The 12,134-nt window shown below is 38.2% G+C and overlaps 1 protein-coding gene across 1 annotated transcript in view; it reads right to left on the bottom strand.

The window, feature by feature from the left end:
* The window catches only part of TCTN3 (tectonic family member 3), a 35,414-nt gene that overhangs the window by 5,597 nt on the left and 17,683 nt on the right, over nucleotides 1–12,134 (bottom strand). Inside the window, exons 11-14 of the mRNA XM_074236196.1 lie at nucleotides 11,395–11,496; nucleotides 10,880–10,974; nucleotides 10,354–10,507; nucleotides 6,512–6,649 (exon numbers count right to left, since the gene is read on the bottom strand). Coding sequence (XP_074092297.1) covers nucleotides 6,512–6,649; nucleotides 10,354–10,507; nucleotides 10,880–10,974; nucleotides 11,395–11,496 — 489 coding nt within the window. The remainder of the gene's footprint in view (nucleotides 1–6,511; nucleotides 6,650–10,353; nucleotides 10,508–10,879; nucleotides 10,975–11,394; nucleotides 11,497–12,134) is intronic.

Here is a 12,134-nt window from a genome sequence, read left to right as displayed (position 1 = left end):
CTTCTGGTCAATTCTGCTTTTTAAAGCATTCCTCTCCTCAATAACTTTTTGAACTGTTTTATCCATGTGACTTATGCTAGTTTTTAACATGTTATTTTCTTCAGCATTTTTTTTGGGGGGGATCTCCTTGACTAAGCTGTTGACTCCATTTTCATGTTTTTTTCCTGCATCTCTCATTTCTTTTCCCAATTTTTCTTCTATCTCCCTCATTTGATTTTCAAAATCTTTTTTGAGCTCTGTCATAGCCTGAGGTCAATTTCAATTTTTCTTGCAGTCTTTAGATGCAGGAGCTTGTATTTCCTCATCTTCAGACCGAGTATTTTGATCATTCTTGGGATCATAGACAATGTATTTCACAACGGTGTTCCTCTTTTTTCTTTGCTTACTCATTTCCCCAGCCTGTGCCTGGTCTTGGGGTGCTTCCAGAGCTTTTGAGTATTATTGGGACACCCCCCCCCCAAAAGGATCTCAGTGTGTGAAGTTCTGTCTTCCCTCCTGGTCTGTGAATGACCACAAGTGTACCCCTCTGCCATGGGGCTGAGGTGGGGTGACCCTGCTGTTCTATTGGGGGGGGCTAGACTGTGATCAGGATCTGAATGTGGTCAGAGCCCCAAAGTCCTGTTCCAGGAACAGAGGACAAATCTCATAAGTCTCTCTCCACTTCATTCCCTTTGGTAAGCTGAGCACTCAAGGTTCAGTTGCCTAGGGGCTCCTGCTTACCCGCTCTTCCTGCTTCCGTTTACTGAATCTGGGCTTTGGTGGCCAGGCTGCTCGCTGAGTGCCCTGAGGGCTGGATTTCAAGCTCTCTCTCTCTCTCTCTCTCTCTCTCTGTCTGGCAGAGGACCCCCTGCTGATCTTCCAAGTTGTGCCTGTTGCTCCCCAGGGTGTAGGTCAGGAAACTGACCCCACTGCCATGAGCCATGGCTCCCAAGCACCCTGGGGCTGCTTCCAGGAGCAGAGCCTTTCCACTATTTTCCAAGTTACCTTGGGCTGGAGAACTGACTCACTGGATCCCTCTGTGGGTTCTGTCTCTCAAAAATTTAGAGTCCTTATTTAGTTAGAGTTTTGAGAGCACCTAAGAGAGGCTCTTCTCCCCATCTTGGCACTGCTCCCTGACCCTCTATTCAATCTATTTTTGATAAAGTCCTGTGGCATGCCATTTACATTTCAAGTTAACTGAAAGACCATGCTTTAATAAATCTCTGGACACTTAAGTCTTATGAAGTCCTTTTCCTTACCTAAATAAAAAGTTATTACAAAGTAATTAGAAGAGATATTTGCCACCAAATGAAGGATATGAAATGGGTCTCATTTTTAAATTCTTCAAATTCATGAAGGAAAGCCACATTCCAAATGCTAAGGTAGCCAAATATTAGAAGCTAGTGAAAACCTTTAAAATTTTCAATTGTCTGGGATAGCACTTCTCTTTTCTTTTTTCCTTTTTGTAAGGAACCAAGGGCAATGATGTCATCAGAAATAACAAATAACTTATATAAAAATCAAGTAGCACAAGGAATAAAATTTAGTTTGTAAGTAACTTCACATAAAAGACCTCAACCAAAAATGGACATATACAAAGAAAATGTTGAGTCTAATTTCAAAATACAGGTTTTTTTTTAAAAGTAATAAAACCATAAAAGTAACTTAATGAACCTGAAGTTTTAGAAGTCTTCTATAGAGACTATTAATAATTGCTACAGGAGAAGGGGCAAAGTACTAGCACTGTCTAATAATTCATTAGGCGATATTGTCATCAGTCAGGAGTAAATGACCTGTAAAGAAGATAACCTTTTATGATAGGAATTTCAATGATATGAAGTAGTAAATCTATTTTTTTCAACTATTTCTGGTGATGGTGCTATTCTTTGCTCTGAGGCTGTACCTCTTAGAGTAAGAGAATTGCAGAAGATAGACACTTTAGGAAGTTTATTTCCAATTGAAAGTTAACTCTTGAGGTATAAGGACTGTTTCACTTTTGACTTTTTTCCCCTAATGGCTAGCACATAGTAATGAATATCTATTGGGTAACACTGGTAGTTAGCACTGCAGGATACTTTCCACCCTCCCTTCTTTTTTCTGGAAGGGAGCAAGTTGACCTTTACTAGGCCTCAATTATTTCCACCCTGCTCCTTACTTCTTTCTCACACTGGAGAATGGATATTTAATTAGCCACGCCCTATTACAATAACTATGGGCAATATGATGACCCTCAATTATCCTTCAAGAATAAACTTCAATGGGATATCAGGATTTTATTTTAAGTGTGATTTTTCTTAACTGTATGATGAAATAGTAAGACTTGAAGTAATATCTCAAAATGTTTTCCCAGATAAATTATCAGAATTTGCGGAGAGCCAATAAGAATTCAAGCAAAAATGGAACCACTATAGAATATAAGTAGATATAATAAGGTCAAATGCTTCAACAAATTCCAGGAAAATATGATGGGTGTGTTCTAAGATAAGAAAGACAGTCTGGTGGTACTGAAGAATCCAGTATAAGAAAAAGAATTAACAAAGTGAAAACTACTTAGAAATATCTAGTAATATCAATTTAAAAATTCTACATAAATGAAACAATGATATAATTATTGATAATAAATAAGTTCACGGGTGATTCTTGTGGTAGTAGCAACAGCTAGTTCTTATCCTTCTTTAATGAAAAAGACAAAAATGATATCACTATGTTAGAGACAAATTACAGTGAAGTGACTGTGGCTGATCAGGCCAATATGAGCTTGGAATGCTCTACCACAGGACAGGCACAGTTAATCCATGTGAACACCTAGGGTGGTTACTCTAAACTTACGTGTATCACATTTCCTTTGATCTAACCTCCGATCCTGGTAAAACAGACCTTTTTTTTGTGGAATTTCTAAGTTGTCTTGGGTTGGGAAACTATTACTCAGGCCTTCTATGGGTTCTGCCCCCTCTAAATTTTGGCTGGTCATGATTTAACAGCTTTTGGAGTTTTTGGGGGGGAATGAGCTTCCAAGAATTCCTGCCTTCATGCCACCATCTTAGCCCCGCCCCCACAACCAAATTTTTTTTTGGTTTTTGCAAGGCAATGGGGTTAAGTGGCTTGCCCAAGGTCACACAGCTAGGTAATTATTAAGTGTCTGTGGCTGGATTTGAACTCAGGTCCTCCTGCACTGCATCACTTAGCTGCCCCATGGGCAACCAAATTTTGACATAACTTTTCCATAAGCCTTCACAACCAAAGTATCAAAGGCCTTGGTCGGATCTACAAATGTTGCATACAGACCTCTGTTATGCTCATGGCATTGTTTTCCTGGAGTTGTCAGGCAGCAAACACCATATTGACTGTTATTCGACCTTTTCTAAAGCCTCATTGGCTTTCAGAGAGTGACCTCATTCCAGGTGATGGGGCCAGTCTATTAAGAAGGACTCTGGCAAGAATCTTACCAGTAATGACTAAAGAGAAACACCCCTGTGATGGTCACAGGACAATCTATTCCCTTTACCTTTTTAGAGATAGACAATGGAAACATCCTTGAATTCCTGGGGGATAACCTCATCATGCCCATATAACCTGGAAAATTTCAGTCTGTTTTTGTATGAGCAATGAACCTCCCCCCCCCACCCCCCATATACCTCAGCTGGAATAGAATCAGCACCATATGCTTTACTCCATGAGTCTAATGGCATTGAACATCTCTTTAGCTGGAAGTTCAGCTAGGGATAGATTGGCTTCACCTTGAGGCAAAAGATCACTGCAATGATTGGTGACAGTCTTTTAAGAATACTATGGAAGTGTTTAGCCCAACTCTCTAGGAGTCCCTATCATTAATCAAAATGGTTTTATCAATACTGAGTAGTTGAGATGCACCATAGATCTTCTGCCCATAAATAGTCTTCAGAGCATCATAAAAGCCCTTTGGATTTTTACTGTCTGCATAAAACTGAATTTCATCTGACTTCTTACTGAGCCAAGAGTACTGCATCTCTCTAAGCTTCACTTGTACTTTATTTTGATGGAATTAAATGCTGCCTTCTTAGAAATGGATGAACTATCTAAACTGTGTGGAGTTCTTAAATTTTCATTTAGCAGATTTTGAATTTCCCTATTGTTTGCATCAATGATAAAAATTTGATGTTCGCAAGTGTTCTGACCCAGATGAGCAAATGCAGTGCTGTACACCAAATCTCTGAAAGCTGTCCACTCTTCTTTTGCTCCACTATTGCCAATTGTGTGTTGGCTCAACTTTTCCTCTAAGTCAGTAACAAACTGTTGCTGTTCAGAGGTATACTCTAATCACTTGACATTAATTCTTCTTGGAGTCACTTTTTTTGTCTTGAGGCTGCCACTTCTGTTGAATGTAAATGTTTAGCTTGGAGAGGATGAATCCATGATCAGTCCAGTACTTTGTACCACACATTGCCTTTGTCAATTTCTCATCCTGTTTGTCTTTTCCCCTTATAATCACATAGCTTATTAGATGCCAACATCAGTATTCATAGTAATGACTTCAATTTACTAGCATGTTCCAGAGTGTGGGATGTTCTAATAATGTTTCTTATTAACTAAGGGTGAAATTCATTTATGATTAAACCAAAAGTATTCAGCTTTTCTGAAAAATTAAATTTAAGCCCTCCAAGTTGGAGGAAAGAGCAGTGACAATTAAATTCCTGAGTTAAAGCAGAAGAGGAGACTACTGGCTATCCTGGAGATGAGGGACTATGGTATTGGTAACTAGTTTGGAAAATCAGCAGGTAAGACCTTGAAAACACAATCAACTGGTTAGGGACCATTCAAATCATAAAGTATCAGTTTTTATGAGTAAATCTTCTGGGGATATAGTTACACCTTATACCAAAGCTGGTCTCTGTTACATCACATCAATCCCTTTAAGAATACAACTCTACTTGGGCAGCTAGATGGTGCAATGGATAAGGCCTTGGATCAGGAGGATGGGACTTCAAATCCCACCTCAGATACTTGACACTTACTAGCTATGTGACCTTGGGCAATTCACTTAACCCTGATTGCTTCATATTCAAGGGATATCTCCAGGCATCCTGATTCACATGTGGCCACTGAACCTAGATAGTTCACTCAATCCAATTCATGTTTTTGTCACAGTATTATATGATATCATGGTCTTCTGTGAGATCAAAGTATAAACATATCATATCAAAACTACTCTACCTCCTAGCATTCATAGCTCACTAAGTACCTAAGTTCTAGGCTCATACTTCATCTATTCTAAGGGTACAGATGGTAATATTTTTGGAAATGATGGAGGTGAGAACCAGAAGAGAGGCCAATATCTCTAACAACAGAAACCTTCTAAAGATAATCCAGAAGAACCATTAAAAAATACCTTAAAAGACTTTAGCTATTTTACTCCATTTTTAATGGTTCATGAATTTTGAATACACTTAAAAAAAAACTTAAAAATCAATGAATCTAATTTTCCTTTAAGCTATTTATTGCAGCAGGGAAGCTGCTAAGATCACTAAGAAAATGGAGAGAAAGAAAGAAAAAGGTCTCAGACAGAGCCTCAGGAATACAAATGACCACTCTGGCAGAATAAAATAAGTCTTAGCATAGAGTTTTATGAGCTAAAGGGAACCAACAACATGATGTCCATTGGTTAGGGTTAACATAAATGGTTCTTTAGAAACTTGCTGAGGGGTGGCTAGGTGGCGTAGTGGATAAAGCACCGGCCTTGGAGTCAGGAGTACCTGGGTTCAAATCCGGTCTCAGACACTTAATAATTACCTAGCTGTGTGGCCTTGGGCAAGCCACTTAACCCCATTTGCCTTGCCAAAAGCCTAAAAAAAAAAAACTTGCTGGAAAGGATCACACTGCCAATAAGCAGGGAGTAGTATATCCATCACACTATTTAACAAGGCCCAGGGAATACAAAGGCAGATGATAGCTCAGGATCAGCTTGTGGGATGGGATGCAGAGCTGAAGAATAGGTGGGGGGTAGGGGAAGAAAGGCCTATAGAGGCATGTATGTAACCAAATATCCAAACTGGGAGCACTCAGAGCACATGGGTCAAAGCAGCCCAGAATTCTGGGGTTTGGGGTCCTATTCTTACAGGGGGCGTGCCACCTTAGGGATCCTAATTTACATAATTGCTGCTTCTCTTGTTGTGCATGTCTAGAGCTCATCTGCAGCTTATAGACTAAGGGCAGTTAGTGTGTCCAAGGGGTCATTTCACTGGGGTCTGGCTGGATTAATTTTGTCACATTAGCTGTTGGTTGAAATCAGTAAAGTTAAAACTGAAATAATTAGATAATGCATAATTTGTCATGGAAAACATTATTAACAGAGGAGGGAAATTAAAAATAGAGCAAATGTGTAAAGAATGTGCTAGCACCCTAGGAATGGATCACTTTTAATGAAAGCCAATGCAGAATAGGAGTGAAGAGAAACACAACTTAACTCTATCCATGTAGTACCCAAGCTGGAGTTTATTCAGCATCACAGGATGAGTGAATTACCTTGTCTACTACATATGACAAAGTTGCATCTTACCGTTATCAAGCTGCAATGATACAGGTACCGGCCTCCTAACACATGAGCTTGTGGATTGACCTGGGGGCCTACATAAGCCCACAATATCTGAATCTTCAAGGAAAATGGTAGGTAACAGCAAGAGGTACAATTTTTAGCCTGAAGTGAGAAAGTCAATATTATTATCAAATGACATTACTAAGAATTCTAGCAAACATGGAATTGTGCCCAAAATTAATCTTTATATTATAAACATTAACAGCTGTTGGTACTCCAAATATGAGCTCCTTTTCCAGTTACCAATAAGTGGACACACTAATGGGGAAACTAAGTCACATCTATCTTCATATTTTTTAACTATCACTGATACCAGAAAACAAAAGGGAGATTCAGCTAAATATAAAAATGGCTCCTTAAGTTCTCTTTGGAGGAACAAATAAAGGGTTCATCATTTGGTTTTATCACGCATCTAAAGGCATAGTGTACAGTGGTCTCATATTGCAGTATTCACAATAAACAAGTGCAAAAAGGCTACAAAGAAACTAATTTCAGTTTATGAATTAAAATCTTGCAAAGAATGAATTGAGCATAGTCTAATAGGGGAGACAATATCAAAGCAACTATATGCAAACACTATACAGTTGGAGACCTTTTCAGAGGGAAGTCTTTCTATAGAAGATGGGAATTTATCTGGGACTTGCAAGAGCCAGACAAGCTGGGAGGGGAAGAGAAAGAGGCAGAGCATCTCTGGCATGGGGGACAGTCAGGGAAAATGCCCAGAGTTCTGAGTTGGAGTGTCTTGTCTGAGGAACAACAAGGAGGCCGCTGTTACTAGATCTTAGCACATGAACGTGAAGTGTAAAAAACTTGGAAAGCTAGGAAGGGCTTTAAAAACCAAGCAGAGGATTCTATATGCAGTCCTGGAAGTGGTGAGTAACAGGGTCAGATCTTCGCTTAAGGAAGAACAATTTGTCAGTTGAGTGGAGGACAAACCAGAGTACTGCAATAGTTCCAATGTGAGGTGATAAGGGTCTGCCCCAGGGCAATGGTTATCTCAGAGTAAAGGAGGTATATTTGAGAGATGTTACAAAGGTAGAAATGACAGAACTTGGAAACTGATGGAGATGACAGAAAGGAGTCAAAGATGACACCTAGGTTGCAGGTTTGGTGACTGGGAGGATGGTGATAACCCTTGACAGTAATAGAGAAGTTAGAAGATTAGGAGGAGGATTTTGGGGAAAAGATAAAAAGACCATTTTTGGATGGGCTGAATATAAGATGTACAAGACATCCAGGAGTTTAAAAACAAGAGAAAACACAATAAAGAATGTGACAAGATACTTCAAATTAAATTAACATACATTTTTAATGCTCAGGAACTTCAATGGAAAGGGACACAAAGGAGGAAAGGAAAAAAATGTCAGAAAAATAGTTTTAGAGTACGAAAAAAGAGAAGCCAAAGAAATGTAGATGACACAGAAAACTAAAAAATGGGAATAAAGATGAGAGGATGACCATACAAGTGAGGATATTCCCATCTAATCTATTTAATCATGCCACACACACAGAGAAATGGATAGAACAAATATTGTCACAGAATAGTACCATTTCCTTAAGTTTGGCCAAGGTAAGCCAACTTATAGTTTGGATATACCAGAGAGACTAAAAAGAATTTAGAAAACCAGAAATGAACTTGCCAAATGGGAGATGAAAGGCAGTCAGTATAACACAATGGCAACAATAACAATAACAACAGCAGCAGAGCAGGAGTTGCTGGTCTTCCTATAGAGCTTTAATTTTTGCAAAGCATTTTGCATATGCTAATTTGTTTGATCCTCACAACAATTTTGTCAAGTAGATGCTTCTTATACCCATTTTATAGAAGAAAAAAACTGAAGTTGAAAGGTTCAGTGACATGCTCAGGAGTCCACAGCTAATAAGTACCTGAGGCAGGATTCAAATTCAGGTCCCCTTGCCCCAAAGTCCAACTTACTGTTGTTACCTTTCTATTCCAAAGTTGAGAATATAAACTCATTTGTAAAACCTCATAACTGAGGATGGTATGAAAACATCTCATAAAACAGAGAAGAAGGGCATGGAAAAAAACAATTTACAGCAAGCTCATTCAGAGCCTCTTCTAAGTAAAATCATAATGAGGGGATTTAAAGGTGAAACTGAGTGGGAAATAGTGTTGGGCAGTTCTGACTTGGGCTTATTTGATGCTATTAGGAAATGGAACAAAACAAGACTCTTGTTAGCTCCTTCAAAAGTTAAGGAAAAGGGTATTGTCATCTTTGCCAACTTGCTGACTGTGAGTTAAGACTTTAGGGTTGCTTTAATTTGCATTTAATTCATTATGAATGATCTGAAGCATTATTACGTATGATCACAATTGACTCTCCAACACAGAAATCACACTTGACACACACCCCATGGTCATCTATGACAGAGAGTTGCTATCTAGGCAAACTATTCATAGCAAAAGCATAGTAGTGGCAAAAAACTGAAATTGCAGTAGAATCCATCAGTTAGAAAGTGACTGAAAAATGAAGGTCTATAGAAATATGAGGTACATGAATACATTATTATATTATAAGAAAATAAATGTAAGGGATTAAGATAAACATGATCAGACTTCTGAGCTGATCAAAGACTAGAGAGAACTGATCAAAACATGAAGATCCAGAGAACATTATATACAATGGCTACAGTAATGTAAAGAAAAACAGTACTAAAAGACAGCTGAGTTCAAGCCAAAAGCAAAGACTAATTTTGGTTCCTGAGAATAGATGATGAAGCACACTTCATACTTGTTAAGAGAGATAGAAGTGATGACTATGGAGAAGTATTGAAAAGATTTAGAAAACTGATGTAGGACAAAGTAAGCAGAGCTAAGAAAGTAATAGACACAAATACTACAACAATATGCATGGAAAGAACTATCAGTTAATAACAGAAAGTGAATCACACAAAATTACAAAGAATAAAAATGTTTCCAAAGAGCTATGAGAAGACACATCTTCCCCCATCTTTGCAGAGGTGGAAGGTCCATGGAGGGGCAGCGCTCTTCCTTGATTCTCACAAACATTTAATCAGCTTCCATTCATGCAGTTTCTCTGAATCCTCTGCCTTTATTTGCTTGATTTACACTGTTATTTTTCTATTTCTATTCTCTCAAATAGAAGGAAAAAAGACTGAACAAAAATTAAGGATCCAACAGAATGTCTGAAATATGTGGATACGCATGTTTTGGGAACACCAGACCACTAGTTTCAACCTGGTAACTTAAATGCTTTAATTTACAAAGCAATAACCTATCCCCTTTATTACTGAATTTCTGAAATCATATTGAATCCAATCTATTTATTATACCGAGACCTTAGAAAGGCTAATTCCAAGATCACAAAGCAAGCAAGCCAGGGGCAGAATTAAAACCTGGTCTCTGAACTCCCAAGTTAGATGGTGCAGTGGAGATAGTAAGGCAGACCTGAGACTTAATCTCCTTTTGTTGTATCTTTCTCAATTGTAACATGGGGATAATGATAAGAGCACTTCTTTCCTAGCACTGTTGTGAGCAGCCAATGAGATATTTGTTCAAGTGCACAGAAGAAGGCCTGGCACACATGGCTCTTAATAAATGCTTGTTCTCTCTCCAAGTCCAGAATATTCACCATGTAGTCACACTTAGATCAATTCCTTTTACTGGAGCTAACTCCTATACAAGGAATCCTTTCTCATATAGAAGCTTTATCTAGGTAAACAAGGCTGATTTTGATGGCACTCTCTCTACTTATGTACATGTTTTATTGAAGAACTGAAAAAAGTTCACTTGATTTCAGCTAAAAAACTAATTCCATCATTACCAGGGTACTGCAATTCTTGGTGAAGACCTTGACCCAATGTCCTCTGTGGGATGGCTGTGAATTACCCATGATGCCTAGGTATACTGGACTGGGTGTTCCACTAAGAGTCTTATAGATTTCATCCTGCAAATGGTCACAGGTTCTGTTCTTTACCCTGTAAATGCAAATTGGAAGAAAATAGAGTAGAAATCTAAGAGGAATGATCTGGGAAAGTAATCAATAGTTATGCACTCTGATGATGGCTCTAGACAATTCTTTCCCTTTTCCTTTTCTGTCATTTAGCAAAAGTTGAGGATTAATGGCTAAATAACACACAGCTGTGATAATTTTAGCATTAGGAAATGTCCTGGAAGAAGAGTCCTGACTTGTCAGTGTCCCCAGAACCCAGAATGGGTCATCTTCATGATTTTTACATCTTCAGACTGCTCCCCCCCCTTCTCTGAATTTCCAAGCCATCAGAAACAAATTAACTATTACCTAGAGCAAAAATAGTCATGGAAAGCAATGCTGAGACAGAGTGCATTACCTGAACTTGCATCCAGTCATCGTGTTCACCCCAAATTCTACCTTTTTTCTCTTCACAGAGCAACTTCCATCACTGTGGCTCTGTGAGACAGTCATCTGTGAAGATAGGAAGTGATGGTCAAGAAAATAACAAGAAAAACAGAAAACAGAAATCCTGGTAACTGTTTCTCTAGTGTAATAAAGCTCATTAACAATCAGAGCTGTCAAATGCTTGATTTTAACTTTCTTCTTCTCAGTTCATACTTAGTTAACCCCAATAAATAAATATTATAACAAAAAAAGCATGAAATGAATACCTTTATCCAACCTACAATCTACTTCAAGGTTTTTGTGGACCCAGCACCTAATTGGTGCTACTTGACCAGGCAACACAATCAGGCAATATCAATGCTAAGTTGCTAGATAAAAGATCTGGGGTATTAGGAGAAATCAAAAAATTGTTAACTGTAGTTTCTTCCCCCCCTTCAGAATTTCAACATTGCCTTAATAGATTAGACTTTATTCTGAAAAGGATACTGGATCAATGGTATAATTTTTTAAAACGAGGAGAGGCATTCCAAAAATATAGCCAGGATTTCCACTTCTAGCCAAAGGAGTAGTTGTTCTACGCTGAAAAGCCTGTAAGAAGAAAAACAAATCATGTAGAAAAAGTAAAACTACTTGGACTAAGAACCCTTAAAAGACAAGTCCCTGCGATTTTAATGCTAAAATAAACTAGCTAATGTTTGCAGTAAAAATATGCTAGATTAGGAGTCTAATTTCTTGTATTGATTTGGCACTTTAAGGTTAGCAAAGTGTTATATATCTTATCTCATTTGATTTTCACGTAACCTTGTGAAATGTGTAATATTTTATTCCACTTTATAAATGAGGAGCCTGAAGCTAAGAAGAGATTAAGTGACTTGCCCAGTTACAAAACTATGAAGTTAAAAAGTATCTGTATCATCTGGCCTGAGTTTAAATCCCACTTCTACCAATTAGGACCTAAAAAGTCATCTCAACCCCTCTGGGGTCAAGGAGAGGGTATTGGACTCAGTGGCTTTTAAATTCCCATCTAGTTCCAATCCACTATCTTATAATCCACCAATAATCTTGAGGCAAGAAAAAATAAAAAGCACCTACTTACCCCTTTTAAATGGAATTTTGTCCAGTTTCACTGATCCAAAAAAATTAAATATTAACTGAGTTTCAGGGGAGCTATTATTCCAGAAATATAGTCTGAGAAGAAACACTGACCTTAGTATTTGTCTTCTCAA

This window comes from Macrotis lagotis, chromosome 4 (genome assembly GCF_037893015.1).
Source record: "Macrotis lagotis isolate mMagLag1 chromosome 4, bilby.v1.9.chrom.fasta, whole genome shotgun sequence".
NCBI classification, from domain to species: domain Eukaryota; kingdom Metazoa; phylum Chordata; class Mammalia; order Peramelemorphia; family Peramelidae; genus Macrotis; species Macrotis lagotis.
Note: the sequence above shows the minus strand (reverse complement) of the source record. Positions and strands in the feature narration are given on the sequence as shown.